The 19589-nt window shown below is 40.1% G+C and overlaps 1 protein-coding gene across 1 annotated transcript in view; it reads right to left on the reverse strand.

Moving 5' to 3' along the window:
- Positions 1 to 7504: 7504 nt before the first annotated feature.
- Positions 7505 to 19589, reverse strand: part of GLRA3 (glycine receptor alpha 3) — a 378874-nt gene continuing 366789 nt past the window's right edge. The window contains exon 9 of the mRNA XM_077477223.1: positions 7505 to 13966. Within this exon, the coding sequence (XP_077333349.1) occupies positions 13691 to 13966 (276 nt within the window). The 3' untranslated portion in view covers positions 7505 to 13690. The remainder of the gene's footprint in view (positions 13967 to 19589) is intronic.

Consider the following 19589-nt stretch of genomic DNA (forward strand, 5'->3'; position numbering starts at 1 on the left):
TGCAATTGCAATTGTTTAAAATATTTTTCTAATGGTTTTTCATCATTTGCAATCATTTTTGAGATTTTTAATGTAAAAAAAAAGGTCACCTTTAAAAACGCATATAAACGCAAACGCGTTTTACCGCGTTTTGCCGCGTTTTGCCGCGTTTTGCGTCTGAAACGTGGAAATTTTTGTTTCTGAACGCATTTTTTTTCTTCTGGAAAAACGAGACTAAACGCAACTGCATAAAAACGGAAAAAAACGAGACTGTGTGCATGGACACATAGGATAACATTGAATGAGTTCAGGGGCAGTTGAAAAAACTGTCCAACTGCATCTGAACGCGCGTTTAACTGCGTCTCGTGTGCATGAGGCCTAAGAGTTCATAGTGTCCCCCCACTTACATTCAACTCAAACCTCATCCTAGTCAAATGCACCTGTTTAAGAACTGATCTCAAAATGCAAGCTGAATGCATCTAAAAGCAAACTGCATTTGCCCATCAACTCAAGTTCAATGGAAGTCTCAACTGATCTCTTGTAACATCACAAATTTCAAGTTCCGCTATTAAATTTGTTTAAGAGAAGTAACACAATTCAGCAGCAAGGTTGTTAGAGCAGATTTTGAGGAACCACAAACATTGATAGCATTTACATTTTTAGGACTGAAGAAATTAGGTTGTTATCTATGCCTCAACTGAGTACACTACTTTAATTTAATTAATGGTGAGAATTTTACCATTCACACATGGGTAAGACTATGCTCATAAATGGCTACATTATTTGTCAGACAAGCTTTGTAATTTAAATGTGTCTCACATTTTATTGTTATATACTGTGGCAACACAAATAGCTAAACATTGCATAGCTAGACATAAATATTCAATCAATAAGAAACACATTACTTTACAGGTTGCAAGACACCTTATTGAACATAAACATCCAGTTTCACAGTTAAGTAATTATCAATCATGTACAGCCATGGCCAAAAGTTTTGAGAATGACACAAATATTTATTTTCACAAAGTCTGCTGCCTCAGTTTTTATGATGGCAATTTGCATATACTACAGAATGTTATTTAGAGTGATCAGATGAATTGCAATTAATTGCAAAGTCCCTCTTTGCCATGAAAATTAACTTAATCCCAAAAAACATTTCTATTTCATTTGTGAAGAAGGCTTCAGGGGGCCCAAGAAAATCCAGTAAGCACCAGGTCCGCCTCCTACAGTTGATTCAGTGGGCAGGTGTGAGTGCGTCTGCATGCACAGTGAGGAGAAGACTTTTGGAGGATGGTCTGGTGTCAAGAAGGGCAGCAAAGATGCCACTTCTCTCTGGGAAAAACATCAGGGACAGACTGATATTCAAGGTACAGGGATTGGACTGCTGACAACTGGGGGAAAGTCATTTACTCTGATAAATCAACTTTCCGATCGTTTAGGGCATCTGGAAAAAACGTTGTCCGGAGAGGAAAAGGTGGGTGCTACCATGTGTCATGCCAACAGTAAAGCATCCTGAGACCTTTCATGTGTTGGGTTGCTTATCAATTTGTGGGCATCGCATAGTAGTCCATTATGTGTCACTTACCTGACACAGGAGCCAGCGAAGTCACCGCGGTCCCCTATAGTTCGGCGCATCCATCTCCTCGGTAGGTCTCTCTGCTCCGCCGCTGTCATTCAGCGAAGATGCGATGACGTCACTCCCGCGCATGCACACGGGAGCCGCCACTCACGGCATATCGCCGTTGACCGCGGCGCGCTCAGTGTGCCTGCGTGCTGCTGTCTACAGCGCATGCGCCATAGACAGCGGTGCCTGTCTTTCGGGAAATATCTCCTAAACCGTGTAGGTTTAGGAGATATTTATTGGACCTACAGGTAAGCCTTAATCTAGGCTTACCTGTAGGTTAAAGTTGGTTGTAAGGGTTTACAACCACTTTAATCCCATTGAAAACTTGTGGTAAATCCTCAAAAGAGCAGGTGAACAAACAAACCTCAAAAATTATGACAAACTCCAAGCATTGATTATGCAAGAATGGGCTGCCATCAGTCAAAATGTGGCCCAGAAGTTGATTGACAACATGTCAGCGGGAATTGCAGAGAGTCTTGAAAAAGAACAACACTGCAAATATTGACTCTTTTGCCGTTGACCGCGGCGCGCTCAGTGTGCCTGCGTGCTGCTGTCTACAGCGCATGCGCCATAGACAGCGGTGCCTGTCTTTCGGGAAATATCTCCTAAACCGTGTAGGTTTAGGAGATATTTATTGGACCTACAGGTAAGCCTTAATCTAGGCTTACCTGTAGGTTAAAGTTGGTTGTAAGGGTTTACAACCACTTTAATCCCATTGAAAACTTGTGGTAAATCCTCAAAAGAGCAGGTGAACAAACAAACCTCAAAAATTATGACAAACTCCAAGCATTGATTATGCAAGAATGGGCTGCCATCAGTCAAAATGTGGCCCAGAAGTTGATTGACAACATGTCAGCGGGAATTGCAGAGAGTCTTGAAAAAGAACAACACTGCAAATATTGACTCTTTTGCATAAACTTCATGTCATTGTCAATAAAAGCCCTTGACACTTGCTTGTAATTATACTTTTGTATAATTACATTTATACATTTTATACATTTTGTATTTATACTTTTATACACTTTGTTATTTACCTTGTTCAGATTTTTTTTTGAGGCCCGACGAAGAGCATTTGAGCTAAAACAGTTTTACTTGTGCCACGTGAACTTGTGAACTTGTAGGTTTCTAATTAACCACTTCAATACCGGGCACTTAAACACCTTCCTGCCCAGACCAATTTTGAGCTTTCAGCGCTGTCGCACTTTTAATGACAATTGCGCGGTCGTGTTACACTGTACCCAAATGACATTTTTATCATTTTTTTCCCACAAATAGAGCTTTCTTTTGGTGGTATTTGATCACCTCTGCGGTTTTTATTTTTTGCTAAACAAATAAAAAAATACCGAAAATTTTGAAAAAAAAATGTTTTTTTTTGTTTCAGTTTCAAAACTTTGTAAATAAGTAAATTTTCTCCTTCACTGATGGGCACTGATGGGGATACACTGATGGACAATGATAAGGCGGCACTGATGGGCACCGATGAGGTGGCACCAATGAAGTGGCACTGATGAGGTGGCATTGATGGACACTGATATGTGGCACTGATAGGCGGCACTGATGGGCACTGATAGGCAGCACTGATGGGTGGCACTGATGGGTGACACGGATGGGTGACATGAATGGGCACTGATAGGTGGCACAAATTGGCACTGATAGCTGGCATGGATGGGCGGCATGGATGGGCATGGATAGGCGGCACAGGTGGGCATGGGTAGTCAGCACAGGTGGGCATGGGTAGGCGGCACAGGTGGGCATAGGTAGGCGGCACAGGTGGGCATGGATGGGCACTGATAGGTGGCATGGATGGGCAATGATAGGCGGCACGAATGGGAACTGATAGGCGGCATTGTATTATTATACTGTACTAATGGATGCCAATCAGTGCCAAGCAATAATGCATGCCAATAAGTGATGCCCATTGTGGGCACTGATTGGCATCCATTATGGGCACTGATTGGCATCCATTGTGGCACTGAGTGGAATCCCTGGTGGTCTAGGGTGGCATACCTTATCCTGACCATCCCTGGTGGTCTGGTGGCGTCCCTGGTGGTCCAGTGTGGGCATCCTCGGGGGGGCTGTGCTGATAATAAATCAGCACAGGCCCCCCCTGTCAGAGGAGCAGCCGATCTGCTCTCCTCTACTCGCGTCTGACAGACGCGAGTGAGGAAAAGCCGATCACCGGCTCTTCCTATTTACACTGTGATCAGCCGTGATTGGACACGGCTGATCACGTGGTAAAGAGTCTCCGTCGGAGACTCTTTACCGAGATCGTAGTTGCTGGGTGTCAGACTGACACCCCGCAACAACGATCGCCGCGATGCGTGCCCCCGGGGGCGCGCAGCGGCACATAATCCTGATCACGTCATATGACGTCCGATCAGGATTATGAAACCCCTTTGCCACCGTCATTTTGTAATAGGGCGGGCGGCAAGTGGTTAAATACAATTTCACTGGTGCTACAATCTCTGCTTATTTCATTATTCCCTTCCCATAAGGTTATATAAGCATTTAACAGTTTTAAACAAGTTGTTTATTTACTTGTTGGTTTCTAGTTAAATTATATTTCAGTGGTGCCACAATCTTTGCTTACCTCATATATTATATTTAGCCAAACCATTAATTTCAACAAAAATATTCCCATAAGGTTATACAACCATTTACCAAATTTTAGGCAAGTTGTTTATCTTTGAAAAACCTTTCCTGTGTAGGCATCCAAAATCCCTGAGACTGGCACTGGAAGAAGCTATCTCGATGCAATGCTGGCAAATTATCCTCCTCACTCCTTCCAACATTCAAAGAGTAAAAGTGTTATAGGAATTGGCTCTTCCTAGAGATTTTTTTTTGCAAGTTCAAAGGCAAATTGTAAGAGTATAAAAATAACATGTAAAACCAAAAATGTATTATTCTGTGCTTTTACGTTGTACATTTAAATTGGTGATAGTGTCTCTTTAAACAATTTACTTTATGCAGGTAAACCAAATAAAGCACAACTGGAGAACAGTCTACTATTAAAGGAAAACTTTATTTTTACATTAAAATATTTACAGTCAGTAAGTAGACTACAATTAAATCTTTAAACCTTGACTGGAAACGATAAAGTAAAACAACATCATACAAAGCATGCAACATTTTTAGCACAGAAAAGTAAACAAATGCTATAAGATTCCCTCCCTGTAAAAATGTTCTTCTATGTTCTGAGTGGAGTCATTTGATGTGCTGCATATGACACACACACACACACACACACACACACACACACACACACACACACACACACACACACACACACACATGAATGTATTTAAAATAGACTTTCTTTCTTAAAATGTTATCTCTACTTTTGTTTGTACTAACATGTCTGTAATGAATTTAATTATGGCACATACTGTATTTTTTACAACACATAAATATGTATTTTTCTTTTCTTAAAAACCAAATTTACAGTGGTTCTTGCCAACATACACCATTTTATATATAGATATCTATATGTCTATATTTTTATGTATATATGAAGATACAAATATAAGTAATGTTTATTCTCTTGCATATTTCACAAACTTATAATGTAAAAGTGCAATAAAGTTCAAGCATTACAAGCATATGATATGATTATCATATATATATTTTTTTACTTTTTATTTGAAGCAAGTGCTCCATATCACATTCAGTTGCTTTAACATTTCCCATTCCTTCTCTTTTAATAATATGTGATTTTATATTTAATGAAGTATATAAATAAAATATTGTATGGGTGTAAGTAAATACGTTGTAAGCTTTACACTATATATATATATATATATATATATATATATATATATATATATATATATTTATTTTTATTTTTTTAAATCCTACCAATTAACAAAAAAGAAAGAAAGAAAGAAATACATTTATGATATATTCTCTCCCTTCAGAATTGTTTGCATTTTTATCAAAACTCAATTTTTTGTTTTTTTCTTCTTCACAGAATATACTTTTTCTGCAATGCAATATTATATTTTTCATGCATTGTTCCTAGTCATAAATAAGGACAATGACAGAGCATGTTGGAAAAAAACATGTTTTCCTTTATATTTGTTTTGAATAAAAGCATGTCTATATAAGGTTGGCCATACATGGCAGTATTTAGCAGTCAGGCCGCGTACACACGCGGGGACTGTTCGGCCAACTTTGTCCGCTGAACAGTGTTTTGGCGGACAGTCCGCCCGTGTGTGGGCGTTCAGCGGACAGTTTCAGCGAACAGTCCGCTGAACAAGGTTTTTCGGAATTTCCGAAAAACTGTCCGCTGAAACCTTGTTTCAGCGAACAGTTCCCTCGTGTGTAGGCTTGTTCGACAAACTAAGTTCCGCGCATGCTCAGAAAGGATTTACACGCCGAAAGTTATAATGCAGTGTATAGGACGTCGTATTTTTCGTCCCGTCGTACGTGCCGTTCCCGTCATCGCGCACGGTTTCAGCAAACTGTTCGTACGTCGTGTGTGGCCATGTCCGTCCATGCTAATTTTGAGCGGACTGTTTGCCGAAACTGTTTGACGGACAAAGTTGGCCGAACAGTCCCCGCGTGTGTACGCGGCCTCAGATGTCTCACTGAGATTAATGGACATTAGGGTCGATTTACTAAAGACAAATAGAGTGCACCTTGTGCAAGGTAATTTTCACTTTTGCAAAGGAATTTTTACCTAGCTTAGTGAATGCTTTACTGACTCTATTATCCAATCATGTGATTGGGTATTCTTGGCAAAATGCTTTTTCACCACATTCTCTAAGATAAGGCAAAATTCCTTTGCAATGTAAACAATCTATTTGCTTTCGATAATCAACTGTTTTCAGCAGTTATTTAAAAATACCAACTCTTGATAGTATCACATAAGTAGGGATGAGCCAAACACCCCCCTGTTCGGTTCGCACCAGAACCTGCGAACAGACCTAAACTTCGTGTGAACTTTAGAACCCTATTAAAGTCTATGGGACTCGAACGTTCACAATCTAAAGTGCTCATTTTAAAAGGTAATATGCAAGTTACTGTCCTAAAAAGGAATTTTTCAAAAGTGTGTTTGTCTTATTTAACCATTTTTACACTTTCTTTGTGAAATAGTAGGGGTACTTTTGTACCCCCTTACCATTTCAACCAGGGGGGCGGGATCTGGGGGTCCCCCTGTTAAAGGGGGCTTCCAGATTCTGATAAGCCCCCCGCCCGCAGACCCTCACAACCACCGGCCAGGGTTGTGAGGATAAGGCCCTTGTCCTCATCAACATGGGGACAAGGTGTTTTGAGGGGTCACAGACCCCCACAGCATCCTCCCAATGTTGAGGGTATGTGGCCTGGTACGGTTCAGGAGGGAGGGGGCCGCTCTCTCGCCCCCCCTCTTTTCCTGCGGCCTGCCAGGTTGCGTGCTCGGATAAAGGGTCTGGTATGGATTTTTAGGGGGACCCCCACGTTAATTTTTTTTTATTTGATGCGGGGTTCCCCTTAATATCCATATCAGACCTAAAGGGTCTGGTATGGATATTTAGGGGGACCCCCACGTCAATTTTTTTAAAAAAATTGACACGGGGTTCCCCTTAATATCCATGTCAGACCTGAAGGGCCTGGTAATTGAATTTAGGGGAACCCCCGCGCTTTTTTTTTTTTTTATCAATGAATGAATGAATTGTCGGCTAATACAGAGAACACTCATTGAGTGTTCTCTGTATTACGGGGAGCCGACAATTTAGCCGCAAGTGATTTTAAAAGACTTTTTTTCCTGCACAAATGACACTTTGTGCAGGGACAGTTCTAAGCACCAGAAACATGCGCCCCTTCACAGGCATACTATAGATACCCCCCAGCTACGAAATTTAAAGGAATATTACACTTTTATTGTTTCACTTTAATCATTATTAAAATCACTGCTCCTGAAAAAACGGCAGTTTTTAAAACTTTTTTTTGCATTGATCCATGTCCCCTGGGGCAGGACCCAGGTCCCCAAACACTTTTTAGGACAGTAACTTGCATATTACCCTTTAAAATGAGCACTTTAGATTTCTCCTATAGACTTGTATAGGGTGTTCCGGCTTTTCGAATTTGCTGCGAACAGCCCAAATTGTTCACTGTTCGCTGAACAGGCGAACAGGCAATGTTCGAGTCGAACATGAGTTCGACTCGAACTCAAAGCTCATCCCTACACATAAGTGGTTATTTCTTTCCTTTTTTCCATAGAGACAATGCTTGCTCACATGAAGAAATCCCAAAAATCATCCAATGATTGGAATCTCTCATTTCAAGTGAAGCTCTAAATTGTCTGATCCTCAATCATCAGAGAGGAAATTCAGAATCGCCAATGGTCTGCCTCAGTTGGCTAGCCTTTCTAGATAGGGAGACTAATACATCAGGTTTAACCCTTACTGTAAGTGAATTAATCACTTTTTTAACAACACATGGAATTTGGTTTAATTTTTGTTACATTCAACATCTGAAAATGATTTTGGTAGCTTCAATTTTATTAGTCTAATATACAGTTATTGCTCTCACTTTTCATAAATCTATTTATATATACTTTAAATATAATACTCTTTTCATAGAATACTTCTTTCATAGGAAGACATTTGTATTTTTTTGTATTATTTAAATTGTAATTTCTATATTAATAATGCAAGGAGATATCTTACCTGCGTAATCACATTTTTCTTGACTTACCCTTTTATGGTGTAATAAATAATTTTATTAAGTTAGTTTTAACATGTAAAAATAATCTTTTCATGGGCTGCACAAGTGTAAGCCCCTGTACACACGGTCGGAGATTTCGACAACCAAATCCGTCGGATTTTGTCCGTCGGATCTTGCCCGAAACTGTTGCATACACACGGTCGGACAAAGCTGTCGAAAAAATTCGATCTTTCAGAATGTGATGACGTAATTTCGTTACGATGGGACTACATTCAGGCTAGTAGCCAATAGCTTTGATGTAGGAATTTGATCTGAGCATGCGTGGCACTTGGTCCGATCAAAATTCTCTACACATAATCGGAGTATATCCGATCGGCCCAGTTGGTCGGGAAATATTTCCAACAAGTTGGAAAATTGGGTCCGACGGATATTCCGACGGAATCAGTCCGATGCATACCACACACAGTGGGACTATCCGACAACACTGTCCAAAAGGACACATTCCGACGGATTCTCCGACCGTGTGTACAAGGGCTTAGAGTGCTCAGATTTTGCTTTCTTACTAGGTCATGAGCAAATCAATTTCTAAATTATTGAAAATTTGCAATCCTATTTTTGTTTTAAATTTTTACATTTTCAATTTACCAGAATGTGCACATGCAGTCACCTAAGAAATGCGACACTGTCATATTCTTAGCCAGTTGTGGACATTGAACAAACTACGCATTCACATGGCATATATAGTACTCTCGGGCCTTCTCCCCCACTGTTGCTTTATGAACACTGTTCAGAAGCAGGACTCCGTGAAACAAAGTAACATTATCGATACTATGTATTTACTCTTCTTCATTCATCTGTAGATCAAAGTGAGGATCCCTGATCTGCATATGATGTCAGCTAAAGCAACCTCACAAGTAAATAAAAAAAAAGTATAAAAAAATGTATCCCGTTTATCCCCATATTAACCCTTAGTTTGTCTGATAGATTTGAAACATGTTCTATTTCTAGGTCCATCGGATTTATTTTTCGAAAAACGATCGGACTAGCTCATACATAGTGGATTGTCCGACGGACTAATCCCTTTGGACCTAGTCTGCCGGAAAGTCCAGTTGTGTGTACACGGCATAAGAGTAACTATAAAAACCAGCCGCCTGATTCTGTTATTTTGGTTAGGTGTTTTATATGTGTAGCCAGGGACAAGCACTCCTGTTCAATAGATCTTACGGGAGTAGAGATTGTTTTCTATAGGACCATTCATTATTGGTCTACCTTAATAAACAAGCATCAGGGGTGTCATGCAGCAGTTGCCTCTCCCACCATACCATAAATATTCAAGCCTAATCAGTGCATAGACAAGCCTAAGGGTGGTTGGACTGTGCCTTACCTTCTAACTGCCTTCTAAAGTGAATGGCTAATCTAACCTATACCCTGTGGTTACCCAACCAAACATTTTACCATACAGCATTTGTAAAAAAAAAAAAAAAAGAGATGAATGGATCCATTTGTGAATTTGGCAAATCTGGTAATGTTGGCACTTCTGTTGTATGAAAAATTCACAATCTATATTCTATGCATATCAGACAAATCTGCATGCATATATTTACATGAACTAGAAAATGTTCAGGTTGATTAAAAAATTTGGTTTGCTCAATGTGCTAAAGATTCATAGATAAACTATAATAACCACAAAGATGTTTGCTATATAATACTATAATTGTTTCTTAGCTCCTTTTTTCTCACATTTAATTATACAATTTTAGCCAAACATATTGAGTAAATTGAAGTGAACTGTAGATCATTTTGCTCATTTGTAATTCACTGCCCTCCTGCATAGAAAATGTGTACATAAATAAATTCATTTTACAACAAGGCATATTAAAACAGGCCTTAACTAGGACTTTTGTGTTCAGTAGCAGAAGAGCTTATCTTCAATAGCATATATCATACAACCAGGGTGGTATTAGTGAAGAAACATGTAATAAATGACTGACATTTTGGAGTTGATTTATTAAAGAGACAACCTGTGTACAGGCAGCTGGGTCTAATGGGAAATTATATTAATTTTACATAAAATGTTTTGCATGACTACAGGCTCTCCAAGTTGGCTCAGAAATTACTATTTCATGTAGGTGCCAATGGCTGTCTATTGTGATTCATACCACAAATACTGAGCAAGTATCTTTTACTACTAGATAAATCATTTATGTGTGTGGTAGATTCAACAGCATTATGAAATGAAAGTGCTTACAGACATTACCAATGCCTAAACTAAAAACTTGTTTTCATTTATAAATTTGTTGTTCTCATATGCACCTATATGCTGAGTAAAATAAACATTTATCTTACAATTTTATTTAACTAAAGTGAATGCAAAATAATTTTTACATATGTGTGTATGTTCATTGCACAGTAAGACTGGGTAAAGGAATATACATTTTCTAGTTAGCTCTGGGTATATCTTAGGCACATGTGTATGTCCAGAGTATTTGATCAGTATAATTAATAAGAACTTAATTTACCTGTTTTATATTTCAAAGTAAACTTAAAGTGAAAAATACGCATTGCACTATAATTTAAATATAATGTTCACATATAAGTACATTACTAAGTGGCACAGAAGTGTTGCAATGTTTCTGATATTTAGAGCTTCATTGAGTAATTTAAAAGTTATCAATGCAGTTGTTTTCTTTGCAAGTATTACATTATAAAGGATGAAATGGATCTTGAAATACATGATGCTGACACTTATTAGATTTAACTATAATGGCGTAAAAATTGCAATAATAAGAAAAAATGCCAATCTTTAAAAGTACATTAGAACAGTGTAAAATTTGAGTAAATCTAAAATCCCTGTTTTTTGATCGCTGTAAGGGGGGGGGGGGGGGGTGAATGCTCCGAAATAAAATATCCCTGCCTGATTAGATGCTTGACTTTAGTTAATTTATGTGTAATTGTAATTCAAAGCTAAGTATGCATATGAATTTCACGCAATCTCATATGACCAATGCATTCAGTTTTAAAAAAGCAGACCTAAGTAAATTAAGCCCTGAGGTTAATATCTAGTTAAAAAAATATGTTTCACCATGATTACAGATATTAAAAAGGGATTTAAATTTGACATTTAAAATAACGATGAACTTAAATTTGTTTCTAAAGAGCAATAAAATAAAAAATAAAATAAATAAATGTTTTCAGAAACTTATTAGAATTGTATATTTATGCAGAATTCTTGCTATAGCCACAGGGGTAGAAGTGATACAAACCACTACTGGTCCCATGATCCTTGAGACCTTTCCCTAAAAGGCCATGGTCTTAGCTCTGATCCTTCCTTCATCGAAAACTCACATTTTATATATATTAAAAAAAAAGGAATATAACTGCTACACAAGAATACTTATATTGTTATTGTTAGTAATTGTTACAATTCAATGTGCTATCAATATATTTTCCAAATGGCTAAAAAGATTTAAAATGTCAATTTGTGCTGTAGATGTTCTGCACAATGACTACAGCACCTGAAGTGTAAAATGCTGCTTGCATAAGTGGTTAAATGCTTTTCCCCCAGCATATCTTCCTTATTAAATCAATAGTACTAATACATATGAATAAGCAAGTGATGGGAATAAATGTGTTAACTATCCACACATCTACATTAACATTTGCAAATAACTTTCTTAGTTGGCTCAGCATCTTCATCTTATTGGATAGTTTTCTGAGTTAAACTAGCATAGAATGCAAGTTAACAGTACAATGAAGACAGTACACCTGAGCACACTTCCATTAAAATTCCTATCTACATTTCATTTAATAAACAACCATTTTGAACAAGACATGTGAATACATCATCTGCTGTAAACCAGCTTCAACAGCTCAAAAATATTTTCACATAATAATTATCCTTTTTTTTTTAAATTCGATGTTGTGGTTAGTAACATTTTATAAAAGAATAATAAGTCATAAACAAGCGTTTTAAAATGATCATTTCACTATAAATTATGAGTGACTAGTGGCTTAACTGAAGAGTACTGTTAAGTAAGTGCAACTTCAGCCATGTTTTTATTTTCAGTTTTAGATAGAGTGGTAAAAATTAAAAAATAATGTCAGGCTTATATTGATGTCTGTGTCCCCATTGGGGAGATTTGTTTCAGTGACACCAGGGGCATAAACCAGGGAAAAGGGTGCCACTGGAAGATGAATATTCAGACAGCAATAAAAGCCTGACACAGGTTCTAATTCTTCCACATTCTACTTAAAATGTGCTTTTGTCCCTCTGATACCATAATAGTGGGAAAGTTAGTGGGAGTTTTTTTCCAATGGCGGCAGAAACAAAAACCCTGAAACATGACAGAGGTTCTAATCCTCATCGGGTCAAAATTAGCAAAGTGAAATGATCAACTAGTTACATAACACTTGCATAATTCTATAAGGAAGAAAGGAAGAAATCCTACAAAATGAATTGAAGTAGTTGTTTCATTATACAACTTTGTATTCTACTGTAAACCATGGTTTTGTTTCTCAGTTGCTTTCCAGCACATAAAGCTAAACATAAACATAAAGCTAAAGTTTATAAGCACAAATTATTATAGCTATATTGCTCACATAAAAACTATCTTAAATTACTTAAAGGTGAGCTAAGTGAGAAGTGTGGATATGTTTAATTTACATATAATACATTCTTGATATGAAATTTGTATGTTTATGTATATATTGAATTTTGAAACATACTTTTTAAAAGTTGTAAAAATAAAATCATGTTTTAGAAAATATTAATATTGTTCACGCATTTTAAATTTAAATTAAGAACAATAAGATACATTTACTAAAAGCATATTAACCATAAATGAGGTAAGAAGACACCGAGTATTCATCATTTTCAAAGTTTAACAAAATGTATGAATTTGCTTTGATATTATTGGCCAATACAGGAGTGGAATCCATAAATCCATGGGAATTTTATTTACTAAAAAACTTATATTTAAAGCATTGTAAGGCAGACTGCTTATTACTGTGCCAATAATACATAACTTCTTGTTACTGTAAAAATGTGACATTGACAATAGTTATAAAAAACACTGTTTATAATTCAAAAATAGGAAATTGAATATTGTACCAAATATGTAAGCAAAAGAAAAAAAATTGTATTAGGGACATCTAGTAAAATCACATTTTTTACTGTACTTTAGCTGTTTGGTCCATTCAATTATAATAGTATAAATAGCATAAATATTTTAAAAGCAGTAATTTTGTGTATTGACACCTCTGAGTAATACCATGTAAAATTGGCAGTATTTTGTAGCTGTATTTGGACCATCTAATTGTGTTTCTACTTTCTATGTGTTATGGTGACCATGTTAATTAGATAATGGATGGAAATTGAGTTTTCTGCTCTGCTGGTTATGGGTTCCAAACTAGCCTGTGGTTCAAATGATACCTTATAGTTCTTTAGTCTTGCTGTTGGTGAATGTCTTCATGTCGTAGAATTTTATAAATAACCCAGTAGAATATATTGAATATTAAAAAGGCGAGTGGAAAGCAAGCTCGAGAAATTGTGTCTATCTTCTTTGCTCTGTCTATAAACACTTTTCTCATTTCATCATGGGTTTTTGGTGGTGGTACTGGATTGATTGGTCCCTTTGGAGTTACTCCATCTTTTGCTTGAAGACAAGGTCCCATACCATAGGCTGTAAAGCTAAAGCGACCTTCCCTTACATCATCATCCTGCATAGAGAAATAAAAATATCAATGTGAAACACGGCATTATATCTTCTTCACTCAAATCCCAGAAAATTTAAGTCTAGGCTTATTTGAACCAGTGCTCAAGGAGGTGAATATGTAAAAATAATAATTCTTCAACAACATGCACTGTATATGTACAGGTGCCACATTTTGGCCATGCACAAGTAAACAATACCAGGTAGATTTCTAGGCCAGATCCCTATGCCCTTGTACACACGGTTGGAAATTCCGACCACAAAATCCGTCTGATTTTTTCTGACTGATTTTGTCCGAAACTGGTGTTTACACACATGGTTGGACAAAGTTGTCGGAAAATTTGATTGTTCGGAACGTGATGACGTTTGTTCGTTTCGACGGGACCACGTTCAGCCTAGTAGCCAATAGCTTTGCTCTTGTACTTTGATCTGAGCATGCGTGGCACTTTGTCCGACCGGAATTCTCTACAAACAATCGGACAAAGTCCGATCGGATCATGTTGTCGGAAAATTTTATATCCAGCTCTCAATCTTTGTTGGTCAGACATTCCGATGGAAAAAGTCAGATGGAGCCCACACATGGTCGGATTATCCGACAACACGGTCCGATCAGACATTTTCCGTCGGAATGTCCGACGTGTGTACAAGGGCTAAGTGCTTGGGTGACAAATATTTGCTTGGTTCACTAGTAACAATTAGTGTAAATAATAGGGGTTAACTGAATTTACTATACATTATCATTTGCAGCACCTTTCTAAATTAAAGAAATAACTAACTTTGTAAAGAAATATATATATATGTACCAGGCGAGGTAGGCAGGGTTCCAACTGCTTAGTCTCTCAATGACGTGACTTGGGACCCATGCCAACATGCTGCCAAGGGTGCTCAAATACCAAAGAGTGACCACGGTATGGACCGGGGTCGAGGTGTAGGCTGCGTAGAAGAACCCCATGTGTTTGGGAAACTGGCAGGTACACAAGTGTTAGCACGAAAAGGCAATAGGGAACTAGAGTTTATGCGTTCCGGTAGGAGTGACAGCAGGTAGTCGAGTATGGTTACTCGACACCAAGCACTGCTTGTTCTATAGAAATGGACGTCTATCCTGGAGCCAGATTGCTGGGTTTTTAGACACTGCAAGGTGGAAGATGAAATGGTGTTGGTAGCGAGCCAAGTGACGACAATGCAGATCTTGGCCTGCGGGATTGCTGAAGGCCTGGAATGAACATACAATGGACATTAAACTGGTGCCGCCAAGATAACTGCAGCAGTCTGCGCAGGAAGGAGACAACCGAGAGCGGTCCAGACCTGGCTTCATCAACAAGATGAGCCTCGGCCCAGTTGTCGGTGGTGAAAGCCACAGCCTGTCCTGTCCTGACATGACCCCAGATTCGAGAGGCTGTCATGACCGGGTATAGCTTGAAGAGGGAGGAAGTCCAGGTAAACCCAGGGTTTAGGAGTATCCCTGATGCCATGGTTCTGTAAACCAGTGGTGGCCAAAAATTGCAGCGAAGCCTGTGGAGGCTGCGGCATCTGTCACTACCAGGGGTGACAGGGGCATCGTAGATGGTCTAAACATCGCTACACCAATCCATGCAGTAAGGAACCTTCCGACATTGATAGGTCTGCTATAGCCATGGCATCTAAATTAAGGATCTGAGAGGGGTCCTGTGTCCGTGAGAGGAGGACCAGGAGGCGTGACATAAAGATCGACCCTGGGGAATGGCCCATATTGCAGATTTGAACATTAGTCAGGTAGTGTCTGTGTAGAACCTGGCTGCCAGTGCTACCAACAATAAATTCGCTAGGCCATGGAAAACCACAAAGGGCCAGGTAGATGGCCGCTTGGATGACTAGACTGGGGAATATGCAAGGATTTTATATGTCCCTAAAGATGGCAGTTGTGATGGGCGAGCGTTTGCCGTTGGCTATGGGCCGATGCCTCTGGATGCCTTGTAGTGGGGATCTTGCTGTATGGGCCGTAAAGACAGATGACTCTCTGGGCCCTGTAAGGATAAGAAATGCTGAACGCTGGCTAGGTATAGCCTGAGCGTGTTACAGGAAGAAGCCAGTTGCGTGTGTCAACACGATCCTGGTGCAGGATGGAAGTTGAACTCAACTGTCCTAAGGGAGAGACAGACAGGAAACGGTGAGTGGCTTGTAAGAAAAGCCACAGGAGACAAGTGGCCAATTAAGTGCTGCTGAAAACGACGTGTAGCCAGTTTGTGTGCCACTGAGAATGTGCTTGCAAAAGAATGATTGCAAGAAGTTATGCTAAGTCACGAGCCTTGGCATGATTGCAAAAGTAGTGTTTAAACGTGTACTTGCGACAATTGCGCGGGAGTTTGTCACTGGAGATGTGTTCGTAGTGACTGTGAGAAATTTGTGTTACCGCATGTGCTTTGCGAAGACTGCAGGAGATGTACTTGAACATGTGTTTGGATGCATGTTACACCAGGATGCGTGCTTGCCATGATTGCAAGATGTTATGCTAGGATGCGTGCCTGCAATGATTGCAAGGAGTTATGCCAGGATGCGTGCCTGCAACGATTGCAAGGAGTTTATGGTAGGATACATGGGTAGCCAGGTCGAAAAAGACAGAAGTCCATCCAGTCCTAACCACAAATCAAACAAATAAAATATCGCACAACCGGACACACCCAATTCTACACCCACAGCTGATCCAGAGGAAGGCAAAAAACCCCAGCAGAGCATAGCCCAATTTGCTACAGCAGGGGAAAAAATTCCTTCCTGATCCCTCGAGAGGCAATCGGATTTTCCCTGGATCAACTTTACCTATAAATATAAGTACCCCGTTATATAATGTACATTTAGGAAAGTATCCAGGCTTTTCCTAAAGCAATCTATTGAGCCAGCCAGAACTGCCTGCTAGCAATGATTGCAATAAGTTTGTGCCTGGACATCTGCTTGCAATGATTGCAAGAGGTCTTATGCTCGATAGCTTGCTTGCAATGATTGCAAGAGGTCTATGCCTGAATGTGTGCTTGCAACGATTGCAAGAAGTCTATGTTTGGATGCGTGCTTGCAACGATTGCAAGAAGTCTACGCTTGGATGCGTGCTTGCAACGACTGCAAGAAGTCTACGCTTGGATGCGTGTTTTGCAACGATTGCAAGAAGTCTATGCTTGTATGCGTAGTTGCAACGACTGCAAGTCGTCCATGCTTGAATGCGTGCTTGCAACGATTGCAAGAAGTCTATGCTTAATGCGTGCTTGCAATCATTTGCAAGAAGTCTATGCTTGGATTCGTGCTTGCAACGATTGCAAGAAGTCTGCGCTTGGATGCGTGTTTGCAATGATTGCAAGAAGTCTACGCTTGTATACGTACTTACAACGACTGCAAGACGTCCATGCTTGAATGCGTGCTTGCAACGATTGCAAGAAGTCTACACTTGAATGCGTGCTTGCAACGATTGCAAGAAGTCTGTTTGGATGCGTGCTTGCAATGATTGCAAGAAGTCTACGCTTGGATGCATGCTTGCAATGACTGCAAGAAGTCTACGCTTGGATGCGTGTTTGCAACGATTGCAAGAAGTCTACGCTTGTATGCGTACTTGCAACGACTGCAAGGCGTCCATGCTTGAATGCGTGCTTGCAACCGTTGCAAGAAGTCTACACTTGAATGCGTACTTGCAACGACTGCAAGACGTCCATGCTTGAATGCGTGCTTGCCACGATCTGCAAGAAGTCTATGCTTGGATGCATGCTTGCAACAATTGCAAGAAGTCTATGCTTGGATGCGTGTTTGCAAAGATTGCAAGAAGTCTACTCTTGAATGCGTACTTGTAACGACTGCAAGACGTCCATGCTTGAATGCGTGCTTGCAACGATTGCCAGAAGTCTGTGCCTGGGAATGTGTTTGCAATGATTGCAGGGAGTGTATGCTTAGGTGCGTGCTAGCAGCGATTTGCAAGAAGTTGTTTCTTGGATGTGTATGGAATGAATCCGATATGAATCGGTCGTACGAATGAAAACAACTGGAGCACGCCGGAATGAATCGGTGTATGTCAGATGCGACCGACTCGAATCGGGGCACAGTATATGACGGTCAGTTTAATGAAAAACCCTGTTATGACAGAGGCATAAGCCGGTCATGCCGTGACTGTGACTGATGATGAACCGAACTCTGGAGCATGCACTGAAATGAGGCTAAAGCACTGGGGCACACCGTAACGAATCGGTGCATGTATGCAACTGGATTAGAAATGGAGCGCGGTACGTGGCGGTGAAATTATTTTGGTTGCCATGACAGAGGCACGAATCGATCATGCCGCTGTTGCGACTGTCCGTTAATCGTGCATGCTCTGAAGCATGTACTGAAATGTGGCTGAAATACCTGGGGCGCGGCGAGACGAATTAGTGCACGATGCGACTGGATTCGTATCGGAGCGTGATACGTGACAGTGAAATGATTTCCCATGACAGAGACATAAATCAGAGAACCGAAACCTGCAACCGATAATGAATCCTGACTCTGGAGCATGTACTGAAATGAGGCTGTAACCAACTGGGGCACATCGAAACGAAACGGTGCATCACGGATGCGACTAGATTCGAATCGGAGCGCTGTAAGTGACAGTGAAATGAGTGACAAAAGTTTGCCATGACAGAGGCCCGAATTGGTCGTGCCGCGATTGCGACTGACAACGAACGGGACTCTGGAGCATGTACTGAAATGAGGCCAAAAAATACCTGGGGCACGCCGGGACGAATTGGTGCATCGTAGATGCGACTGGATTCGTATCGGAACGTGATACGTGACAGTGAAATGATTTCCCACGACAGAGGCACGGAACGGTGCGCTGCAACCTGCGACTGACAACGAACGGGACTCTGGAGCATGTACTGAAATGAGGCCGAAAAAATACCTGGGGCACGCCGGACGAATTGGTGCATCATAGATGCGACTGGATTCATATCGGAACGTGATACGTGACAGTGAAATGATTTACCATGACAGCATGAGTCGGTGACTCGACAAATGGGACTCTGGAGCATGTACTGAAATGAGGCCGAAAAAGCAACTGGGGCACACCGGGACGAATCGGTGCATTGTGGATGCGACTGGATTCGAATTGGAGCACGGTATATATTTGATTGTCTTTGTATATGAAGTATTGCAATCTTGATTTATATTATGACAGTTACCACACAATGCCATCATGTGGAGCTGCTCTGTGACGTCAACTCACACACTGGCTTGTCTTGCGGCAGCACTGTGTATATTCTTTACCCTTCGTTTGTTCCTATTGAAACAAACAAGGCCTCAGATGAATATTGATGAGGGGGCCCAAGCATAAGGGGATGCTGTCACATTCAGCAGTATTAGTAGAACAGCTGCTAAATGCATTACTTCTCACTACTATCAAAGGTTCGACCTGACCAAAGACCAAAAAAGCAAACTGGCATCTCATTCCTAGTGGTCAATGGTAGTAATATAAACACCCTAGCATTGGTGGTAAGTGGCATTCTGTAAAAATCATCTTCTCAGCATTGGTGAACAGTGGCAAGCTGTGAAAATACCTACCCAGTATTCATGTTCAGTGGTGGCAGGCTGTAAAAATAACCTCCACAGCCTTGGTGGTCAATGGCTGGCTGTAACAGAAACCCCCA

This window comes from Lithobates pipiens, unplaced genomic scaffold (genome assembly GCF_037356315.1).
Source record: "Lithobates pipiens isolate NorthernLeopardFrog02 unplaced genomic scaffold, aLitPip1_a1.2 Scaffold_13, whole genome shotgun sequence".
NCBI classification, from domain to species: domain Eukaryota; kingdom Metazoa; phylum Chordata; class Amphibia; order Anura; family Ranidae; genus Lithobates; species Lithobates pipiens.